The 25,392-nt window shown below is 35.6% G+C and overlaps 2 protein-coding genes and 1 long non-coding RNA gene across 3 annotated transcripts; 2 read left to right on the forward strand and 1 right to left on the reverse strand.

Moving 5' to 3' along the window:
* Positions 1 to 720: 720 nt before the first annotated feature.
* LOC104118081 (cell number regulator 8) lies at positions 721 to 6,492 on the forward strand. Its single transcript, XM_009629259.4, has 3 exons — positions 721 to 1,143; positions 3,783 to 3,982; positions 6,076 to 6,492. The coding sequence occupies exons 1-3, from the start codon at positions 894 to 896 to the stop codon at positions 6,307 to 6,309; spliced, it is 684 nt and encodes a 227-aa protein (XP_009627554.1). The 5' UTR covers positions 721 to 893; the 3' UTR covers positions 6,310 to 6,492.
* A 2,005-nt stretch (positions 6,493 to 8,497) lies between these two features.
* LOC104118080 (DNA-binding protein S1FA-like) lies at positions 8,498 to 10,326 on the reverse strand. Its single transcript, XM_009629258.4, has 2 exons — positions 10,168 to 10,326; positions 8,498 to 8,934 (listed from the first exon to the last, which is right to left on the reverse strand). Exons 1-2 carry the CDS (start codon positions 10,213 to 10,215, stop codon positions 8,719 to 8,721), a joined length of 264 nt encoding a protein of 87 aa, XP_009627553.1. The 5' UTR covers positions 10,216 to 10,326; the 3' UTR covers positions 8,498 to 8,718.
* Positions 10,327 to 19,702: 9,376 nt separating this feature from the next.
* LOC117281918 (uncharacterized) lies at positions 19,703 to 21,415 on the forward strand. The gene is made up of 2 exons (XR_004512548.2): positions 19,703 to 19,808; positions 21,135 to 21,415. It is a non-coding gene; the product is annotated as an uncharacterized lncRNA (long non-coding RNA).
* The last annotated feature ends 3,977 nt before the right edge of the window (positions 21,416 to 25,392 follow it).

The raw sequence follows: 25,392 nt of genomic DNA on the forward strand, positions 1-25,392 counted from the left end.
AATACAAAATCAACACTTATTCAGAAAAAAATAAAAAATTTGCAGAACAAATATTTTTTTATTAAAATATAAAATAAACACTTATTCCGAAAAAAGTAAAAAATTTCCGAAAAAATTATTCTTGATTGGGGTTTATGATTTGATTAAAAAAGTCCATTGTTCTCTTTTGTGGATTTATGATTAGTTTGATCTAAATTTTTAGATGCTTATCTGTTATAGCTTCACCAAAGGTACACCTCTACTGTAAGTATCAATTGGTTCATCCGAAATTCTTATAATTTTTTCGAAATTTTTTTATTTTTTTCGGAATAAGTGTTGATTTTGTATTTTAATCAAAAATTCCGAAATAAATATTTTTTTCCGAATTTTTTTTACTATTTTCGGAATAAGTGTTGATTTTGTATTTTAATAAAAAAATTTGAAAAAATAATTTTTTCGAAAAAATAATTTTGCCATGCTGGATTGCTTAGGTGGATTGTCATATAACTAAATCTATCCCAGTTGGACTGTCATGTCAGTTTCAATGGCAAAACTAACGATTTAAAAGTATTTGTGATCCAAAACATATACGGAGTAATATTTTTGGTGCAAAAAATAAACGGAGGGTATTCCTGAGCTATTTCAAATAGTTGAAGTATATTTTTGACCCTTTTTCAGTAAAAACAATTAAAATCGATAAAAGTAATCTCAAAGAAATAAGAAAATAAAACTTAGCAGCATAAGCAACTACCAATTCCACGCGGATTACAGAGGTTGATTTTTTCTTCTTGTACGTCACTGTGTACTTTGTCCATATTTACATACACAAATTTCTTCATCTTCTTTCAGATCCCTCAATTTGCTTGATTTTATCAAACCCCTTTTCGATTTTTCTGTAGTTGTTGTAATAGTCAATGGCCAATAACGAAGAATCAAACCCTCTTTTATCCCCTGAGGTGAAAGATGAGTTGAAAAAGCCCAATAAACCAGTTATTTCTTCTGCCGCCGGCACAATCCCGGCTGCTTTTCCGATGACGTGGACTGCTGATGGGCTTCCTATGGGCCATGGCGTCGTGGGTGAGCTCAATAGGGGACAGTGGGATTCTGGACTCTGCGCTTGTTTTGGCAGGAATGATGAATTCTGCAGCAGTGATATTGAAGTTTGTGAGTCTTCTTTTCTGATTGTGTCTTTTTTTTTTTTTTTTTTTTTTTTGTAATCTTAGTGACCCAAATTAATTTAGGATTGAGGTACAGTTAATTGATTGATTGATTAGATTATTTTTCCTTTTTGAAATATGTGTTATGTTTCGATTAAATGTCTCTCTTTTGGATCAGAATTAGTGGATTAATAATATTCATCTGGCAATCATTCTTGCTGCTCTTTCTCTAGTTTTTTTTATAAAAAAAAATTCTGGCTATTGTTTCTTCTTTTGGTATACGCTACCTTTATAGTCAATCAATAAGGATTAGTTTCACGGATGATCACTCAATTTTTTTTTTTAATTATTAAAGTTCACTAAATTGTTTTTTTGTAACCGAAAATCATTCAACTTTGTTGAAGTATATCTTAGTAGTATGGACAATTTGACTCTTGATATGGTCTTGGACAATCTTCAACTCATGAGTTAGCTTTTGGAGTTGAATTAGGACCATATCAGTGGCAAGCCCAGCCAAGTTTTGTTTAATCTGATGTTGGCCCCTCATATTATGTTGTTCACGCTTCAGTTGGCAGGCCTAGGCAGTAAGCGCACGAGGGGATGTTAACAGTCCCACATCTTTTATGGGATGGGCAATTGGACTCTTGATATGGTTTTGAACAATCCTCGCCTTACTTTTGTTGTTGATGCAACCGAAAATCCATTATAAATAGTTTTTTGTAACAAAAAACTATCTACTTTGCCTTAATATCATAGAAAAATATCTCTTTTGTTCTCTTAGTAACAACAACAACAACAACATATCCAGTATTATCCTACACCGTGGGGTATGAGGAGGATAGTGTGTACGCAGACCTTCCCCTACCTTGTGAGGATAAAGAGGCTGTTTCCAATAGACCCTCGACTTAGGAAAGTATAAGCACCACATTAGTGAAAATATAGACAAGAAGGGACAGTACCAAAATGCCATATACAAGCAGAATAAAAACAACAAGATAGTAAGGTGATTAACAATGAAAGAAAACAACGGATAGTCATAAAAACCTACTACCAACAGAAAGCGAGACTGCGTGCCAATATTACTGTTATGAACACTCTAGACTACCTATTCTACTACCCTAATCCTCGACCCCCTTACCTTTCTATCAAGGGTCATGTCCTCGGTCAGCTGAAGCTGCGCCATGTCTTGCTTAATCACCTCTCCCCGCCTCTTCTTTGGCCTACATCTACCTCTCTGTAGGCCCTCCAATGTCAACCTCTCACACCTCCTCACCGGCGCGTCTGTGCTCCTCCTTCTCACATGACCAAACCACCTAAGGCACGCTTCCCGCATCTTGTTCTCTTAGTAACCTTCTGTGATATTCAACTTGGGATGGGTAATTGGACTCTTGATATGGTTTTGAACAATCCTCACCTCATGAGCTGACTTTTGTTGTTGATGCAGCGAAAATCCATTATAAATAGTTTTTTGTAACAAAAAAAACACTCTACTTTGCCTTAATATCATAGAAAATATCTCTTTTGTTCTCTTAGTAACCTTCTGTGATTTCCAAGCAAAGTTGAACGACTTTGTGGATACAAAAACTTGTTTAGTTGCTTTCATGATACTTGGTAAAGTTGAATGGCTTTTTCGTTACAAAAAATAATTTAATGACTTTGGTGTAATAAAGTGAAAGTTGGGTGACCAGTCATGAAATTAACCCATCAACCAAACCACCCCTTAGTTCCGAGTTAGTTGGGTCGACTATATGAATTGTTGTATTCATTCCGCTCTTTTCATGACATTTTTATTCAAATACCTTGTTAGTCAGTAAATATCTTCATTCTAGTATAGTAATACATATTCTACGAGTTGATGAAGCTGTGCAAGATGGACGTTAGGGGTGTTGGTCTCTTGGTGATGAATGATCGGTTTAGAAATTTTAATTTAGGTGTTGAATTGCAATCTTAAGTAAGGTTCAGCCTTTGCTAATATCAACTTATTGGTCCCCCTTAATGTGTTTATTGAATGATCTCGCCAAGTATATGCGAGCTGTGAGCTCATATGCTCCTAATTTTCATGAGAAAAAGAACTAGCAAGCCAATGTATGGACATAGATGAAAATTGTAGATAGGGAATTGTATTATCCGTCGATGGTTAAGACTTAGAAATTTGTTGCCCAAAATTCCAACTCCTAATTCATTTTTGCTTCTTTTGATGACTTTTGTCTATCAGCTTCTTCTGATGACTTGATCAAGTGAGACAATAGCTATGCTAAGGCGGAAGTAGCTGGAACATTTATTCTTTAAATTGTGTTTCCATAAATCTTTGTCGTTGTTCAAGAATTCCCGATGTAATGTCCATATGTGAAAAATGCAACTGCTACATCAATGTTTGAAGTTATATTAATATTCTAGTCATATGCATCTTGCACAGACATCGATCTCCACATTTTGAACGATGTTTATAGATTATTGATGTCAGAAGAAAAAAACGCTTTCTTTAAGGTATAATTCATTCTGATGTAATTAGTTTTGCATTTACTTGCAAATCTGCGAAGAGTCCTCCCTTTTCAAGACGCACACATGCTCGTTTTATGTCTTGATGCTATATTTTGCAATATTGTTTTTTCTGTTGATGCTCTAGACATACTTTTCTTTCTGCAGGTTTACTTGGGATGGCCCCGTGTGTGCTTTACGGGAGCAATGCCGAGAGACTTGGCTCTGCTCCTGGGACTTTTGCCAATCACTGCTTGCTTTACACTGGCCTCTACATGCTTGGACAATCCTTTTTTGGCTCGAACTGTGTGGCACCCTTCTTTACATATCCCACCCGTACAGCTATACGCCGAAAGTTTAATCTGGAGGTAGGCTGCATTTCTTAAGTTTTACCTTTCTGTAGGTGCTTTACTAATGCACATTCTATGTCATGGTTTTTTTTGCCACAAATGCATTTTCTACTTTCTGTGGTATGCATTTCTTCTTTTCCACCTGCTGTGCTTCATATCGCTGCTCTTCTGCTGTATATATTTTCCACATCAAAGCAAATAATCTATTTTAAAAAGTCTCATATGGAATTTGTTCACTGTACACTTAGGTCCTATACGAGTGTATAGGTTTTTTCGTGTAAATACTTTCAAACTGGTAGTTTAGGGCCATTTGAAGTGTATTTTTAACACACTGTATACTGCAGATTGTTATTTGTGGTTGAATTTAAAAGATCAAGTGGTACAGATATCTCTATAAAAATATAAAAAATGATAAAGTGATTCAGACATAGTTCATTCATGTCAAGTAACTGGCGACATGACTTAAGAATCGGTAAGTTCTCTGTATGTAATATTTCATTTGGATGTATGTGTCTTTTTGGTTGCACGGATACTTGATTTTTTTATTTTCTTCGCATAAAGATAGAGATTTGAAGAGATTACAATTGTGCTTTTGTCCCAAACAAGTTGGAGTAGATTTGAAGAGATTCATCGCAAAAGAATAAAAAATAAAAAAATTAAAGAAGGTAGAGGTTTGAAGAAAATGTTCTGCTTATGTATTTATGGAAAAAAGAGAGGAGATATTAGAATATTTTTTTCTTATCTATCTATTACTTGCTCATTTTTACTGTGGGATGTGAAAATGGTAGTAGATCAGAATGCAATATATTGCTAGCAGGGGCGGATCTATTAAGGGAGTTGGGGGTGCCACAACACCCGCAAACCTCCGTCGAAACTCGTACATTCTATGTGTATATAGAAGAAATTGGCTATATACTAAGTGATGGCACCCGGATTAACAAACTTGTGCTAGGTGCCATTGGTAGATTGCGGGGTTTTTGGGTCCACGTGCCTGAGTTCGAATCCCAACCGACGTTGGCTTTTGACATTTTTCCGCTTTTTAGGCTTTCAGCCTTTGATATTTACATTTTATGAGTCTCAATTTTAGGTTTTCAGCCTCATATGTTTTCATATTTTATTTTTCTTTACCTTTTTATTAAAAAAATATTGCCTGTTTCATTTTTTTTTAAAACTAAACAAACCAATTCCTTTAATCAAATCAACTAGAATTTCAAAATTCAAACTCATATCCAAAAGCATTCTCTTCCCGTACCTTCCTCTTTTTCGAGTCCTCTGGATGTGCATTGTTACATATTTGTTATTATTTCTTTTCTAATCTTCACTAAATTTCTTTTGGTTGCCCACTGAAGAAAAAGAAAAGAAAGAGAGTATTGATGTAAATGTGCCTATTTACAGTTTGCTACATAAGATTAAGCTAGTTTCAATTTCTAAGGCCATTAAATTGGTAAGTCGTTCTTATCTTTTCATGAATGTTAAAGTTATTAATTTTGATCCAAACTACTTCATTAGGAATGTGATTTCTCTTATTTTTTGTAATATAAGTAATATCACTGAAAGTTAGTACTTTACTCTAGGTTGTCAAAATTGTTGCATAGTAATATATTTTGTGCTTAAGTAGTTGTTTATTCGCAAAGATGAATAATTTGAACCGAAATCTGAAATGGATCAAACCGATCAAATAAATACCTCATTCGAACTATGTAAATATCAACATGTATATGTTAAGAAATATTGTGGCACCTGCAATCTCTAAATCCTGGATCCGCCTCTGATTGCTAGAGCCATCTTCATCAAACAACTAGGTGTGAGAATAGTGTCTTCAAAACCATCCGAAGTTGATATATTTTAATTTCGGATCAAAGCTTGTAAAAGTTACTATGTTCTTCATAATTATGATTAATTCGGCTTTATTTCTGCCTAAGATATGCAAACTGGCTATCAACTGTATTTCTTACTAACATCGTCTAGCTTTTGTTTCTTCTTGTTGTTTCTGCATCATTTCATTTTTATCGGATATGGGATTTTTTTGCTATTTTTTCAGTTTCCTCCTTATGTTTGTAATAATAGTTCTAAAAGTTTTATCCCTGTTATATAATTTATTTCCTCTACAGGGGAGCTGCGAGGCACTCAACAGATCTTGCGGCTGCTGTGGGAGCTTTGTTGAGGATGAGGTGCAGCGCGAGCAATGTGAGTCAGCTTGTGACTTTGCAACTCATTTCTTCTGCCACCCTTGTGCTCTTTGCCAGGAAGGCCGTGAGCTTCGTCGTAGGCTCCCTCATCCCGGGTTTAACGCCCAACAAGTGGTCGTTATGATTCCCCCGGGTGACCAGACCATGGGCCGCTAAGCACAAGTATAATGCTTTAGAGTCCAGCCGTTTCCAACTTGGTTTGATTTATATCCAGTTTCTCAAAGCTTTCTGAACTTATTTCACTTATTAAAATTCTGCTGAGTTGTGTAAAACTTAAGACATGTCTGTATGTGGTGTGTTTATAATGTATACGCATAAAAGAGATGGATTCTGCTATAATCTTTGTGTTGCACTGTATAGAGTTAAGAGATGTGGAATATTTATCAGTTCATATGTTTTCAAGAATAAATGGCATATGAAAAAGAAACCTGGGGTCCATCCCAAAAACCCGGGAGCCTTGGAGCAACGGTTAAGTTGTCTCCGCGTGACCTATAAGTCACGCGTTCGAGCCGTGGAAACAGCCACTAATGCTTGCATTAGGGTAGGCTGTCTACATCACACCCTTGGGGTTCGGCTCTTTACCGGATCTTGCGTAAACGCAGCATGCTTTGTGCATCAGGCTACACATTGATTTTAAAATGAACTACTTTTTATGTGATGTTTGAAGCATGGAAGGGCAAAATCTTCTAAAAGCTCAGGGGCACTATAATGTTATCTCCTTACAATAGCAATTAGCAAGTTATAAAAAGGGCAGTCCATTGCTTAGTTCCCGTGATGTTTGGGTCGATTGTTCAGGGAAGGGGCGGTTCACATTAGCTGTATATATTTCTGCAAATAGTTGCACCCTATATTTTAAGGAAATAAACGTTATAATCCCTAGAATATTGCTAAATTCAAAGAGTCATTTAATTTTCTGCTTACATATACAGATGATTTGGGCTCGAGAGTTTGATATTTATTTCAGCTGTCATGAAAAATTCATTATCGTCACGGACAATATCTTTATGTAATCATATTGAATAAATGATTTAATATATTATTTTCGTGTCGCTTGGTACGCATCATTATCTTGTTGTTCTTGAATTTGACTTGACATACAACTTGTGGCGAATCCAAAATTTCAAGTCGTTGGTGCTCAATTACCTTTAATTTAATTTTTGATATAAACATCGTGTTTGGATAACAAAAAAGTTAACGATATTTAAGCACCCAATGGACGTTGAATTTGAGTAAGCATAACTTTCTACGTGGCATGAACTTGGGAATTACAATAGCATGGGCATGGCTACCGAATGGACGTTGAGAAATCTGATTGAATTATGTCTTAAATCCATGTAATTTGTACTTGGACCAATATGTCTAGTCTAAATTTTGTAGGGTCTTTAACGCAATATATTTTCGACTGCCGACACAGGACAGTGGGCGACTTTATACGTTTTCATAGATCCATTAAAATGATGAATTTATTTGGTGGCATACTTCTCTAGGAATTTATTGTTCCCAACTCCCAAATACAGTAATTGCTTTTTGGCAATTAGAGCTGAAAACAAGAGTTCAACTATGGCTTACTTGTCCATAGGCCATAACATAGAGATGATTGCTACGTTTAACCTCCTTGATCACCTATGTTTTTATATGAAGGACCATTTTGGTTACTACAAAAGGGTGAAGTGAAACTGAATACTCTCTCCGTTTAGAAAAGATTATCATAGTTTCACTTTGCGCAAACTTTTAACAAAGAAGGGAAGACTTTTGCGATATATGATCTGAAAGGTGTCAATCTTTCTGAAACAGAGGAAATATCATAAATATATAGGCATCACCATTTTGGTCAAAACTTCACTTTTTCAGGTTAAATAATATAACAGCACATAATAAAAGTAGAGAGCTAGGAGCTTTTCGGAGATCAAGTTAACCATAGCAGAAACTAATGTACTTAGATAAGACTACCCAAAGTATGACTCTTGCCAAATGCCAACCATCATTAAGAGCAAAAGGCAGTAGTACAATGTACATAAAACAGAAGCAACTAATTTGACAACAGAAATAGAAATGGAAATCAAACACTAAAGGGAAACAACATTTGCCCATTCACGTTGTAAATCAAGGTAATTCACACAGCAAGTTTTTTCTTTTTCTTCCCAGTAATCATCTACTGTAACTAAAAACAATAAATTTTCAAAAAGTAACAGTAAGTTAAGATCCAGCAATATTTACCCACTGCCATCAAGGGCTAAAATCAACAACTTTGACAATTATGCAACCCAAGAAAGAAGTAGTAAAGCGTTAAACCTACCTAGAAATTCTGATATCACCAAACAGGGAAAAAGAAAAGGAAGACTAGTTCTACTGGAAGAAGATAGATAATTCAGTAACTCGCAAGAAAACAACTTCCCAGTCAGCTAACATAAAAATAGAAGCATATACTAAAGTTAAGTTCTAACTATGATGATGGAAAATCCGTAACATTAACAAGTCCAACCATCTATTTGACACTGCCGTTGGATATGAACTAGCATAGTCTTCTCAGATGAACAAGGGGTATAACCCCGATGTGTCTTATATCTATTCTCCGGGTGCAGAAACACCTTGCTTCAGTCTTTCCCTCTTCATCTTCTTCTTGGAGACTGGCTTCTTTTTCTTTGGAGGAAGGGTTTTTTGTGCATACATGTAAAGCACATAGTTCCCTATAAGGAATGCCAACACGAGTCCGCCAACAACAGTTAAGACAATTAATCCTGGGTTGAATCCTTTCACTTCAACATCCTTGGCCATATTCTTCTGCTTCAACAGAGAACAAGAGTAAATTTGTGTCTAAACCCACGTCTGTGATTAGGAAAAGACAGAGAGTTCCTATAGATACAGAAAAGAATTAAAAGGCCACAAAATATTCTTCTACCATCCATGGGTAACACATTGACTAGCTCCAACTTCAAAAGAAAACTTCACATCTTTATAAGGAGACACTAATTTTACTTGCATATATTTCAGATAAATGAGCCCAACATATTGTATATTGATTCTTTGGGAAACAACAATAAAACAGAAAAACATGATCACGAAGTTGTCAAAAGAATAAAGATTGGGACACCAGCATATCAATACATAAGCCAATCGTGGAGGTCTTCGAAGAGTAAAATTTTACAAGACCAGATCTGCTTCATCTTGGAAGTTGGAATAGAAGGTAATGGAAATAGTTTAAAGAGAGTAACTCAGAAATGAGAAACTCATTAATTATTTAACAAATTCTGGGGTTTAGTAGTTAGACATGTTTTGCAGCTGAATCAATTGCCAATTGGGCTTTGCAGCTGTTTTGGTGGCTAAACATAAACAGAAGCTGATCTGAGAAAAACAAGGAAGAACCTCACTGACCACGTTACTCCATTAAAATCATCTCAAACACTTTTGGTTTTGTATTGGAAAGAAATAGGACAATTAAAATACAGAGCAAATTCTCCTGCAATAAACCTCAGTCCAAAACAGAAAAGTGGCACTTCAACACAACCTCGCAGATCCAAATACATAAATCTACGGCTCTCTACATTCCATATTACCAACGCCAAAATTTTAACAATACTGTTTACATATTCTTATCACAAAACAAATTTAACATAAACTTGAACCACACAACACTTTCATCTCCAAATAAACAGGGAATAAATGATATATCTAGCTAACATAAGTGACAGATCACATCTGGAAAACAAAAATTCATACATATCAATGCATATCCAAATGAATAAATCTACAGTTCTCTAAATTCCTCACCAATTCCGACATTAACAATTACTGATTACATATTCGCATCACAAAATTTCACCAAATTAAAAACACTCGAAGCATAACACCTCCGTTTAGAAAAAAATAATGAAATTAATGATATCTAACTAACAAAGGTGACAGATCACACATCAAAAATAACAAATTCATACGTATAAAAGTAGATCTGGTGACAAATAAAACAAAAATGAAAGAAATTTAGGGGAAAAAACATGAGACATGTAGAAAATGTACCACGTTATCAAAAGACGGAGGGGGATCAAAATCAGCTTCGGAATCCATGCCTTCAATCGCCGATCGTCGGAAAAAGGCGATATCGTCGGAGATGGAGACAAAATGGACTTACTGAATTGAGTTAAATACAACCTGATAGTAACAGCTAAGTGAGGATCAAGATCAGCTTCGTTATTTGCTAACAAGTCCTCTCTTTTCTGGTTTTTTCTTTTGTTGGCCCCAAGAGTTCCTTTTTGTTCGTTTTTACAAAATTTAGAAACATGTTCATATCAAATCACATGAATAATTATATGTGTGGCAGTCCGGTATACAAGGTATCCTGAGTTCATGCAGTGTCCGAAAAATGGCCGCATCTCAAGGGTATGATACAGACAATCTAACATCATGCAAGTATTAGTCGCAGCTTTATATGGGAGATTATGGGGCATGTGAATCCATGGTCTCTCCGTAAAATTAGATATTTTATGTATATATTTTTTAAATTTAGCAGCACTGATCTGCTTTGTTATATTTGTGATGGTTATTTCAGTTGTTTGAAGAGGTATATCATATTTAAAGTGAGTGACCTCATAATAAAATCGTTGTTGGTACATCACTTGTTATTATTGCTAACAATATCATGCCTCTTGATATGATATTTGCAAGTAATGCACGACATAGAAAAATTATTTCAATTCCGCCGAAGGCATCTACAAAGGATAACCCCGCTATACTAGAGTCGACTCTTTATAATATAGTCTTGAAAGCTTGTTCTTGTTCAAAATTTAGCTTTGGTTGTGCTTTCTTAGACACTTGTATGACTATTTGATTCTTAATACTATACTAACCTTTTTTTTTACTTTGTGACCTAGTTTTTTTAATCTCTAACGCTCTTTTTATGGAATAAATTTATGTACCCTAAGATCTTTTTTAACTTGAATACTAATTTTACTCATATGATGAATTTAAAAATAATTGAATTGGATTCTCTTGCTAAATAATTAATTGAAAGATTTAATTATTTGGTCTTAATATAAAAAATATTTTTTTATGTTGATTAGATTCTTAATATTAGTTCATCTCCTGTTTTGAATATTTAATCTTAACTATAATTTTATCCACCATAAATTTTATTTTCAAATAGTAAAAAGATCGATATGACATTTCACTTTTAAATCTTTATATTTGCAGAACCATTAGTGCTATTGACTCTTACCAACCATTTTTATTTCTCTTTCTCACTTTATATTCTTAAATATTTTATTAGTTGTTGTTTAATAATTGGTATATTTTTCAATATTACACGAAAAATTGATAAGAAAAAATATTATTTGAGTTGGACAAAAGTTCAAATATAATATTAAAATATATTGTGGGGATATATTTTTTCTCAATTTCAATTTTTTATGCGGTCAATTTAACATTACTTTTATCTTTTCTTGGTATATGACATTATGGAGTGAGAATGTATTGCCAATACGGAGGATTCTTAGTTTTATTACACCTCCTACATATTTTTAATAAGAATGTAATAGACAAAATTTTACTAATTTTAAAATCTTAAATATTAAAAAAATTAACATAGAAAGTATTGTAGTCCAAAAATAGGTAATTATAGTTATGTCCTTTCCCTATGAGTTCTTCTGTTTAATATTTTATGGCTATTTTGGTCTATCAATATTATATTCGTACTTTTATAATATATATATATATATATATATATATATATATATATATATATATATATATATATATATATATATTGGCTCTCTTTTTTCTAAATGGATTTGAACTATATAATACATTATCAAATTACATTAGTAATAGGACATTATAATACGTTTCCAAATTAAATCAGTAATAGGAATTTTTAAGAAATATATCTAAGTAATCGGATTACATGACTAAAAATATGTCTTTATCCCGAAAGTAATTATACTAATTGAAAACCTAACGTGTTTCTAAAGATATTGGATTTACATGCTAACTTGTAGTATCATATGTCTATATTCGAAAGTAATTATACTAATAGGATTCCTAAAGGTAATCATGAAAGATTCCTAACGTGTAGTATTATGTCTGGAATCCTCAGTTGAAGACATGGGCAAAAAGGAAAGAAATGGTCAAATTGCTACTTAAAAGGAATTTAACATTTTACCAAAAGATTTTCTTATATCTTTTGGTAAATTTTATTTATTATCTTCTTTTCCTGAATAATGGAGCTAATCATATAGAACGTGAAAAGTACTATTTAAGATTATTGTTGAATTATGTCAAAGGGGTCTTTTTTGTTTAAAAACTGTTAATGGAAAAGAATGTCAAACATTCAAAGAAGCAGCAAAAGAAAGAGGCTTACTAGAATCATAGCAACATAGCATGTGCAAGAGTGCTGAGAAATATTATTTATTTAAACTTGATCAGGGTTGAGATGATAACGTTGCCTCAGAATGTAGAGAAATTATTGACGAAAAGGCTATACACGTGCTTGAGTAAGATTTTAACGCATAATCACAGCTAAATCCTAAACAAAAGCAAGTTTTCAAGATTATATTGTAGAGAGTTGATCCAGTAGAGCGGGATTGTTCTTTGTAGAAGGCACCAGAGGAACCAAAAAACCATTCTTATAACGTGCATTACTTGCAAACGTAAGATCAAGAGGCATGATAGCGTTAGAAAAAAGTAACAAATTGTGTCCTACAACTCACTATAGATTCAATATACCTCTTCAAATAAGTGAAATAACCATCACAAATATGTCAAAGTAGAGTGGTGGTGCAAAATTGATAAGCATCAAAGTTGATAATCTGGGATGAAGCGCCTATGATGGAGTGTCAGACAATCGAACCCGTTGATAGGAGCTTCAGAGATGTACGGGATATCAATGAACCATTTGGTGGAAAAGTAATATTTTTAAGCTGATTTTTAGATATTACTAATAGTTTCAAAATCGACGAGAGCAAAGACTGTAAATGCAAGCTTGGCAAAATCATACTTATGGCCTAAATAAAAAAGATGCAACTAGCAAGAAATATGAGAGCATGGACAAATATCACATTCAGTGATTTCTTACTTCGTGTCAAGAATGGAGAATAGCATACAATTAAAGATAATTTGCTCCTTCTTCAAAAATATTAGTTACCAAGCTCAATGATGACATTATTTGTGAAGATCGTTTAATAAGGATCATTAAAGGAATAACTATCTTAGATAGCAGTGTAACGATCCGACTTGTTATTTGAAGCTCTAGCATATCGTTCAGTGGTTTGAGGCCGTGAGTAGATTCACTTCATATTTTATGACTTGTACGTGTGGTCGGAATTGAATTTCGGAAAGTTCGGAACGAAAATTCTTAATTCGGACGCTTTAAGTTGGAAGAGTTGACTAAGGTTTGAATTTTAAGTAAACGACCTCAGAATCGGGATTTGAAGATTCCAATAGATTCGTATGATGATTTCGGACTTGGGCGTATGTTCGGGTTGAGTATCGGGTGGCCCGGGAGTATTTCAGCGCTTATTATGGAAATTTGGCATTTTGAAAGTTTAAGAATTTCTTAAGTTTGATTTGAAGTGGACTTTGGTGTTATCGATGTCTGTTTGAGGTTCCGAGCCTTGGAATAGGTTCGTATTGTGATTTATAACTTGTACGTAAAGTTTAGCATTATTCCAAAATGTTTAAGTATGAATCAGACGCGTTCGTCGAAGTTTGAATGTTTGAAAGTTGAAAGAAGGTTTCGATCGTCGATTTGTAGTTTTGATGTTGTTTAGTGCTATTTGAGACCTCGAGCAGGTTCATGTTATGTTTAGGGACTTGTTGGAGTGATTGGACGGGGTCCCGGGGGCCTCGAGAGTGTTTCAGGATGGTTTTAGGTCATTTTTCCTTGTTTTGCAACTGCTGATGCTAGTGTCTAATTTTGATCTTCGCGAACGCGAAAGGGCTCACGCGTTCACGAAGAAGGAATTTTGGGTTGCTGGATTTTTTCTCATCACGAACGCGACACAGAGGTCGCGGACGCGGAGAAGGGCTGTGGCAACCTTCGCCGAACGCGACATGGAGGTCACGAACGTGAAGAAGGCCGGGTGGCTGCGAGGCAGAAGGCCTTCGTGAACACAAGGGGCGAAGAGCGAACGTGAAGGGCAGGGGAAGCTAGGCATCGCGAACGCGGACGGGTGGTCGCGAACGAGATGAAGGACAGGCCTGGGCAGAATTGTTTTAAAAGTGGGATATTTTCCCATTTCTCTTATTCCTCTCTTGCTTGGGCGATTTTGGGGTGATTTGGAGGAGCCATTTTCATCATTAATCTTGAGGTAAGAGATTTCGATATATTGTGAGTTAAATACATGGTTTATATACGGATTTAAGCATGGAAATAAGTAAAAATTATTGGATTTGGGGGAAAACCTAGAATTTAGTATTTTTGGATTTTGACCACGAAATTGGACATGGAATTAGGAATAAACTATATAGTCGAGTTAGTGGTGCTATGGGTAGTGATTATCTTCAATAATTTTCGAAATCCGGGCATGTGGGCCCGAGGGTTAACTTTGTTGACTTTTCGAGCGGAGTTGAGAATTTTTATAAATTGTTAAATTATATGCATTTGGAGTATATTTTGATTGATTTGCACCTTGTTTGACTAGTTTGGATCGATGGGCATTGGTTTGAGGTGTTAGAGAGGCGTTGGAGCCAGTTATGGAATTTCAGAGCGAGGTAAGTCTCCTGTCTAACCTTGTGAGGGAGAAACTACTGTCACGCCCCGACTTCGGGGAGCGCGACCGATGCTCAACCGAGATAACCCCGACCGAGCAAGCCTGTTAGATTTTCTTCTACCCAAATTCATCCATGAATAAAGAGAAAATATATTTCATTAATTAAACACCGAGGGGATTTCATTAACAACCCCAACTTCAATTTCCATTATTTACTCCATTTTTAAGTCTCGAAATACTCCACAATCTATTTCTATTTGTCAAAGAAATTCATTTACGATTTCCAAAATATTACAAGTTTATAGATATAATGAAAACATATTTGCCAAATACCCACACTTCTTGTTCAATTCTCAACATTAAACACCACCCACAACCTGTCTACGGAGCCTCTAAGTACAACAGAAGAGTAGTATGGAAGTGCCGGTAACAAGGCCCCGGCTATACCTCAAAACATAATGTACAACTCAAATGACATCAGGCCCGGAATAGAGTAGGGCTTACCAAAACCTGTTGAATAGAGAGTGACTTCTATCGAGGACCAAAGCTGCCCGCTGATAAACCACCTGCATCCATTGAAGATGCAGTGCCCCCGGCAAAAGGAACATTAGTACATATGGAATATTACTAGTATGTAAAGCTAACTGTCCTCTTTCAAAATAGAATGCCAATGTAAGAAAGGGAAAAACCATGGAAACAACAATCAACAATCAATGATATCCAAATGCCAAGTTAAAATATAATAATTTTCAAAATACGAAGATAGTATTATTTTTGGTTGGGAGATCCCTTGTAACAACCTCTACACAAAGCGGCCCCACCGCCTCATCCCAATGTGTGCGGTTGGAGGTATAATTTCAATACCACAATCCCTACACAAAGCGGCACTGCCGCCTCACCCCAATATATGCAGGTGGAGGTATAATTTCAATACCACAATCCCTACACAAAGCGGTCCTACCGCCTCACCCCCAATTTATGTGGGTGGAGGTATATTCACAATCACAATCCCTACACAAAGCGACCCTTCTGCCTCACCCTAATGTATGTGGGTGGAGGTGTATTCACAATTACAATATCTACACAAAGCGGCCCTGCCGCCCCACCCCAATGTATGTGGGTGGAGGTGTATTTCGGGGTTAGGTTATGTCAACCTACCCTTCCTCGGTGACATACTACCAAATTAAAAATATTTTTGAATTTCATACAAGGGAAACAAAAATATAATTGCATTTACCTCATAACCTTTCACACTATTTATAGCCCCATTGGTACTTTTAACCACTTACAACATCATTATTTTATTGGCTCTCTTGGCCATACATATGATTCTTTTTTCATGGCACAATGGCCGTATTTCATATTCTACACTTTTATTTCTTTACTCTCATATATCTTCATCATAAATATCAACATATATAATATTCCGGAAATCACAACTTTAAGTTCATTAGAAATGAATAATTTAAGCACAATAAATTTCTTTCCAAGAAATAGAGTAAAATAATATGCAATCGATGCGCAAGTTAAAATCATAAACAAGTAACAAACCATTTATTCTTGAAATACTTTTTCCCAAAAAGGGCAATACATAATTTTCACTCACGAATATGTAAGAATGCAAAACACATTGAAAATACTCACAAAGCATAACATTAGTTAAAACAGCCACATATGGGCATGACTTGAGTACATAAACTTTTAGGCAATTCTATTTTTGAAATAATTTTGGAAGAGTAGAATCAAAGCTCATTTCATAATCTTTCTCACATCACTTCATTTCATTGGCACCAATAGCCACAAGTATAACTTTCATTATTGGCACGGTGGCCCCACTTTATATCTTCAACTCACTTCTTTCACTTTCGAGCATCTTTATAGATTATCAACAACAAGGCATTTTCAATCAAGACTTTAGGTACACATATGAGCAATTAAGAGTCTTTAAGCATATCAAGTTTTTCTCACACAATTTGGCATACTAGCTTTCATTTGGAACACGACTCAAAACCATAACATTTCATATCTTTCGACATAAGGCTCATTCAGAATAGTCAAGTTTATAAGGAATAACTCGGAATATAGGAATTAGGAACTTGAGCCAACCATGCTTGAAACTTACGGGAACATCATGGGATTCAATTCTAAGAGAATAGTTTAGCCAACATACCTTGATGGAGCTCTTTAGTGCTACTAAAATCACCCACTACTCTTACAACTTCAATCTACATCAACATAATTCAATTGGACCAATATTAGTAAAAATTTCTATACTTTAAGTCATTTAGACTTTTTATCAAACATCTAATGTGCATATGTTTCTACAACCTCATTTCTTCACGTAAAAACCACCTTCCACACCAATGAATCACCTTACAATCGCCTCAAGGCCATCCACAACTTCCATTAGCATATACATGTCCAACAATTCACACCCAAACCATCAATCTCATTAATTAAACCATCTTACAATCTCTACAACACCAACTCAACCTAGGTTAGGCACTTATGGATTCCAATCACCATCCCATAAGTCATAACACATATTTCATACATAAATAATCACCATAGATTAGTTAGAGATGGTAGACATACCTCTTGTAGTGAGACTCTTGAAAATCCCAACTTGTAGTATTCTTGACTAATTTGGGGATTTGAATAGAAATCTATGAATCTTCAAGATTAATCCTAGTTAATATAAGTGTTTAGGAGTAGTAATCAACTCAAAATTTCTCCAAAAACATTACCTTGGTTCATGGGAGGGAAGTGTTGGACGGATTTCCCTTGATATGCAAGTCGACTTAGCCCCTCTCTGTACCCAGCCTTGGGGGTATTTAATGGTCTCCTACGTGCGCGTTAACGCACCTGGGCAAGTGACCGTGCATCTGGCCGTGCACACAAGGCAGAATACCCTCTAATATGCGCAGCTGCGCATCGCATATGGCATAAATCCGGTAAAATGGCCATAACTTTCTGTAGAAATATCCAAATGACAAACAGTTTGATGCGTTGGAAACTAGACTCAAAGAGATTTAATTTCATAAGTATATCACTACCTAAGTCTTTATAGTTTGGTAGCAGCATGCATTTGAAGTCGGATCTTATGCGAATTTATCTGAAACTTTAGCCCATTGCATAGTTCCCAACATGACTTAGTCCTAGGGATCTCCTTAGGGCCTCAATAATATACAATACAACTACTACACTTAATATCATAATCATCTAAGTTTTTACAGTCCTTAACCCCTTGTGGAAGGCAAGACGACACTTAAGTGACTTGTGAGCGTGCTTATGGCCTCGGACTAATAGGAAATTTGAGGGGCCTCGCAACTGCCCTCTAGGTGATGTAATTTTTGTGTGCTACAAGTTGTGGGTGCTATGTACGCACGAGGTGATGAGAGTTCATACGTAGTTAAAGCATGTTTATGTTCGGGTAGACTTAGGACTTTATCATGTAATATTTGAATTATTTGAACTCATTCTGCTGGCTTAATTAATTGAATTTATAAAATAAATTGATCTAGAAATACATATATATATATATATTAGTCCGAGCCTTATCACCTTGAGTTGTTGGCAAGTTATTTGAGAAACGGTAAAGGTTATATCCACTTTATGCTCACGTACTATATTGTAAGCACATGTCTCGTAATTCGACAAGTTTCTTCCTTTCTTGTGGAGCGGGACGAATGCCTCGGCAGTATAATAGATGCATCTATGGTTCCTGCCGCTCGACCCTCGGTAGTGTACACATTATTCTGGATCGGGCCATATGACCTCAGCATAATCGTGTGTTATATCTGTAGTCGTCCGAATATTCACGAGATTAACCTTCCACTGATGCTTGGCATTTTGTATGGTATTCCTTATCCGTTTGATACTGGCACTTGTTACATCTGAGCTATTGAGATAGAATACAAGACTGAGAAATTTATATCTTGAAAAGAAATTTTTGAAAGATTATGTAACTTACAGTTTTACCCCATTATTGTTGTTGTGCTTCATATCTGCTTATGATTTATCATATTGCTTTATTGGACCTCTAGTAAGTGTCGATGTCGACCCCTCATCACTACTTCTCCAGGGTTAGGCTAGATACTTATTGGGTACGCGTTGATTAACGTTCTCATGCTGCATTTCTGCACTAATGTGCATGATCTGACAAGTTCAATTGGTGGTTATCTTGGCGCGTAAGCGCAACTGCTGAGGAGACTTTATGGTGAGCTGCATTCCAGGCTACGTACCGCATTCCACAGAGCCTCCATCGTACTATTTACTTTATCCTGTCTTATTTACATTCCGGAAAAATATTGTATTATTATTTTACTCTTTAGTAAATACTCATGCACTTGTGACACCGGGTTTTGGAATGAATTCTAGAATTTGATTATGGTTTGTTTAACCTCGATACACTTTTACTCGTATAATATTTAAATTATACTAATCTACGACTTTAACGTGTTTATGTAACACCCCAAATTTTTACTAATATTTGCATTCTCGATTGAACATCTTTATAATGAGGAGATATTTTACTTCACACTTCCTAAACATGAAATTGACAATATATGAAAATTTCTTACTTTAGGTTGTGTTAATATTGACAAAGAAGTTCCATGGTGTTGCTATGTGTAACACTTAATATTATTTTGATGAATTGCTATTAAATACATTATATAATTAAGGTTTTGGGCTGCCACCCTTTTGTATTTATCTAAAGATATTTAGTAGGTTGAGCAGCCACGTTTTTCATATTTATTCAAAGTTTAGATATTACTTTGGTTGACTTGCATTCCATAACCTCCTCTCATATTTCATTCTTTCAAGACAAAGAAAACCCCTACCCTCTCTCCTTCTTACCACCTAAAAAACATCATGAAAACTATCATAAATCTCCACTAAACCAACCAGCCAAACTCGTTCTTGGCGAAGCTCAAGTTGCTCCTATATTTTCTGGTAAGTTACTAAACCCGTTTTTACACTAGACAACTATTAGTTTTTTCTTCATATCTCTTTGTATAGAGCTCCGTTTTAAGTGATCCAAGACTTTCTGGAAAGATATTTCATAGATATATAATTATTATTCAGGAACCAAAATCTAGTTTTGCCCGTATTTATCCGAAAAAGGATCATAAAGTACAGGGCAGGTGCTGCTCAGATTTTCAGTTTTAAAAATACTCCCTGTACTACTGTTAGTAATTTTAGCATAACATTTTGTAAGAAACTGATATTGGGGTAATTCAAGATGTTCTGAAATTCTAAGATATATATCTACAACTATAATGAAGACCATATAGTCTAGTTTGTCCTTTTTCATCTTCAAAACTGAGTCACAACACAAGACAGTGATACTGTCCAGAATTTCTGTTTCAAATATTTTGGGTAATTGTCACCAATATCATGTTTAGTTTGATATGTTAAATCACTGAACTTATATAGATATTTGATTATGTATTTAAGTTATATATACCCTTGTAAAATCTAAGGGGAAGTGTTTGAGGAAGTGGACGGATTTGGTTTGTCTATGGCGTAGACAATTCGAACGTCCTCAAGTTGTGGTTGAACTGTTTTGTGGTAAAACACCAAGGTTTGTGTATAAACTTTGTACTCTTTTTACTTGCTGGAATATTTTGAAATAACCTGATATTTTATTTTTTTCTTGTCTTCAATTTATATCGTTGTATTCGTGTTATATCAAGTATTGTAAGATATTCGCTAAATCGCCCACTCGTACGGATTGCTTGATCGTTTTGCATTCTTGTTGGGACTTTGTCCTTCTTGTGACAGTGACTTTGTCACTCATCTTGGCATGCTTCTTGATTCGTATCTTTTTCCATCTTGACTTTGGATTTATAGTTCGTCTTAAATTATGGAACTTGTCCGTGTTAAGTACGAACGATAAAGCCATTTTTAATATGGTTCTTGATTCTCTTGACTATTGGGTTTTGACCCTACTTGATTTGGGACTTCGGTCCATCTTGATATATGATTATGCTTAGTGTGATTGCATGACGTACATATTGGACGAAAAATGGATATTTGGCAAACTCTCTTGGATTGATAGTATACGCTTTCTCGACTCTTGAACATTCTTATTGATATTTGGAAACACTTCAAGGTTTGATATTTGATACTTTTGATATATTTGTTCACTTGTTTTAAATTATGTTAAATTTGAGCTACCTACGACTGAAAAGGGGAATTGGAGAATTTAATGGCTCCAAGCCCAAAGTTTATACGCCACTAAGCTTTATGCTTAGCGATAGTTGTTTTCTATCGTAGGTAATGTACGAGATGAAATTTGAAGACGACCATATGAAGTACTCTTTTTGGGAGCACTTATGGAGATCACATTTACATATGCACCATGGTTTTGTATAGTTTTGGGATATGTACATGTTATATATGTCACACTTATGTATGTTATTTGAAGGCTTGTTGGATCTTAAGACCAAAATCTTGTAACTTGAATTTGGTAACTTATTTTGCTATTTTAGGGTGTGTTAATAACTCAAGTCTTGTAATATGCTAAATTTACACTTTGTCTTGTAAATATGTACAAAGGAGAAACCTAGTTTTCTTTTTTATACCCGATAGTTTGAAATTTATGTACTATACAAACTTGCAATGATGTTGAATAAAAGTATAATTTTGTTAGGAAGTTGCTTTAACGTGTTGATTATTCAAGAAGGGTTATATCAACTTATGTTGATATTTTGACATTGTATTTTATTTTAAATAAATAAATAAATTATGAAGAGTATTTTAAAAAATAAAAATATTACACTTTGGACCTCATCGCATGGGCCTATTTTCGCTACTAAATTATTCTGAATATTCTTTTTAAATTAATATCTTCTTAATATTGTAAGTAGTAAATTAGATTTGTTTCGTAAGTAGCACCCTCCCAAAGGGGTTGCTACAGTTTATGTCTCTACCTATCAAGATTCATGATTTCAAAAATAATAAAATAAATAACTAAGTTGTTGGTTCACCGTTGGCTTGCCTAACAGCGACGTTGGGGGCCATCACGACTTATAGTGGGTTTTGAGTCGTGACAAGCAGTAACGAACATGTTTATCAACTAAATGAGATATTGATTATCAAGTTCCCTAGTAAAAGAAAAGTATTTCTCAATGTCAACTCAATAGAAGATGATATCAATAGCTACTACCAAGAAGAATAGTTAAATACTTGAACACCAAATGGCCTTCTCCCACACATGTATGTTCTCAAGTTCATTATTTCTTATGTATGTGGGTGTCATATATGTATATAATAGACAAAGTTAAAATTGATCTTTCATTGCATACACGATGGTATTGAAAAAATAATGTAACTATCATGCTACTGAGAAATTTTGATCCATCAAATGGCTTAACTAATGGTTCAAGGATAGTATATAGAGGTTTTAATAATAATATCGTACATGCAGAAATCATGATAGAAAATGAGCTTCCAAGCATGCATTTATCCCTAGAATTCAACTTTTATCTCCAGAAAATAAAGGATATCCTGAAAATAATTTCTAATACATTTGTGTGTTCGAGTGACAATAAATAAAACGCAAGGGTAAATAATCTCAATTGTTGGTCCGTATTTACCGTAACATATTTTCCCGCACGGACAACTATATGTTGCATGTTCAGGAAGGATATCAACATCGACAACAAGAGTTGTTGTGATAACGGAGCAATCAAAGAGTCAAAAGGAAATATACACAAAAAATATCATCTACAAAGATATATTTCTAAACTATAACTACATATTGATATTTTCTGACTATCATGACGAAATTGATCATTTATGCATGTTAAGATAATGTCCAATCATTTTAGTTCTCATATTATACTAATATAATGATATTTTTCGGCATTTAAATAATTATTCCTTTGGATAAATAATTGAATAAACCATTACGTGTCATTATTAACGTGCAACAGACGTTCATTAAGTGAGATGGATTTCATGCACTGAAGATTTGGAGGCATTACCTCTACAGCGTGTCGTGTGAGGTGTTCACGCAGTTTACAGTATTTGTTCAAGCAGAAGGATCTCAACTTGAGGCAGCGGAGGTGGTTGTAGTTGTTGAAAGACTATGATATCACCATTTTATATCATCCCAAGAAAGCCAATGTGGTGGCCGATAACTTAAGTAGAAAGGCTGCGAGTATAAGTAGCCTTGCGTATATTCCAGTTGGTGAGAGACCGCTAGCATCAGATATTCAGGATTTGGCCAATCAGTTCGTGAGACTAGATGTTTCAGAGCCCAGTCGTGTTTTAGCTTGCACGGTCTCTCGGTCTTCTTTGTATGAGGGCATCAGAGAGCGTTAGTATGACGGCCCCCATTTGTATGTCCTTAAGGACACAATGCGGTACAATGGTGCCAAGCATGTTACTATTTGGAGATGACGGGGTGTTGCGGATGCATGGTCGGCTTTGTATGACCAATGTGGATGGGCTTCATTAGTTGATTCTTGAGGAGGCCCGCAGTTCCCGGTATTCCATTCATTCGGGTTCCGCCAAGATGTATCAGGACTTGCGGTAGCATTCTTGGTGGAGGAGAACGAATAAGGATATAGTTGCATATATAGCTTGGTGTCTGAATTCTCAGCAAGTAAAGTACGAGCATCAGAGGCCTGGTGGTTTGCTTCAGAGGCTGGAGATTCCTGAGTGGAAGTGAGAGCGTATTACTAAGAATTTTGTTGTTGGGCTCCCACGGACTTCGAAGAAATTTGATATAGTATGGGTCATTGTGGACAGGTTGACCAAGTCAGCACATTTCATTCCAGTAACAGTTAACTATTCTTCAGAGAGGTTGGCTAAGATCTATATCGGCGAGATCGTCCGTCTTCACGGTGTGCCCGTGTCCATCATTTCTGATCAAGATATGCAGTTCACCTCGCACTTCTGGAGGGCCGTACAATATGAGTTAGGCACACAGGTTGAGTTGAGTACATGACAATCCGAGTGCACCACTCAGATATTGGAAGATATGCTTCGCGCTTGTGTTATGGATTGCGGGGGTTCTTGGGATCATTTCTTCGCACTTGCGGAGTTTACCTACAACAACAACTACCAATCGAGTATTCAGATGGCTCCCTATGAGGCATTATACGGGAGACGGTGTCGTTCTCCAGTTGGTTGGTTTGAGCCGGGAGAGGCTTGGTTGTTGGGTACCGATTTGGTTCAGGAGGCCTTAGAAAAGGTCAAGATGATTCAGGATCGACTTCGCACAACTCAGTTGTAACGACCCGACTGGTCATTTTGAGCTCTAGCACGACGCTCGACGGTTTGAGGCCTTGGGTAGCTTCACTTCACATTTTATGACTTGTACGCGTAGTCGGAATCAAATTTCGGAAAGTTCAGAGTTGATTCAGATGAAAAATTCTAATTTCGAAAGCTTTAAGTTGGAAGAATTTATTAAGGTTTGACTTTTGAGTAAACGACCTCGGAATCGGGATTTGAAGGTTACAATAGATTCGTATGATAATTTTGGACTTGGGCGTATGTTCAGGTTGAGTATTGAATCGCCCGGGAGCATTTCAGCGCTTATTGTGGAAAGTTGGCATTTTGAAGGTTTTAAAATTTTTTAAGTTTGGTTTGAGGTGGACTTTGGTGATATCGAAGTCCGTTTGGAGTTCTAAGCCTTGGAATAGGTTTGTATCGTGATTTGTGACTTGTGCATAAAGTTTTGTGTCATTCCAAAATATTTTGATATGATTCAAACGCGTTCGTCGAAGAAAGAAAGATTTTTATCATCAAATCATGGTTTTTATGTTATTTGTGGAATTTCGAGCCTTTGGATATGTTTGTATAAGGTATTGGGACTTGTTGGTATGTTCGGACGGAGTCCCGAGGGGCTCGGGTGAGTTTCGGGGTGGTTTCAGACCATTTCTAGGGTACTTTTTATCACGGCCCAAACCGATGGGCCGTGACGAGTGCCAGAGTTCTACCTATCGAACACCCCTAAGCATTCGTCTAATATATAAACAAGAAATAAGTGTAGGTCATGCATAACATCTGGAAATAAACTACTGATTCATACGAACAACATACGTGGGAAAATATGCCGACAGGGCTACATACTATCTAACTATACATGACTGTCTACAGACCTCTAATAGAGTGTACAACTGTATAAAGGACGGGACTGGGCCCCGTCATAACCATATGTATACAAAAGTATCGTACCAAAACTCAATAGCAGCTCCGGATCAAATGGAGCACACCAACTCTCGTTGAGTAAGGATCCTAAGATGGGAGACCGTCAGCATATCTACCTGCACCTGCAGCATGAAACGCAGGCCCCCAGGAAATAGGGGCGTCAGTACAAATAATTTACCGAGTATGTAAGGCATAAAAATTAGTATATAACAGACATGAAAGAAACATGGAGTAAAGGACTCAACCTATAAGTCTAAATAGATATGTGAATCATGAAATATTTATAATGTCATGCATATGTGTATAAATGTCATATCATGCATAGGTATATGCGTACATAACATCATCAAGACTCTAAGGGGATCCCATCATA

Source organism: Nicotiana tomentosiformis, chromosome 7, assembly GCF_000390325.3.
Source record: "Nicotiana tomentosiformis chromosome 7, ASM39032v3, whole genome shotgun sequence".
Lineage (NCBI taxonomy): Eukaryota > Viridiplantae > Streptophyta > Magnoliopsida > Solanales > Solanaceae > Nicotiana > Nicotiana tomentosiformis.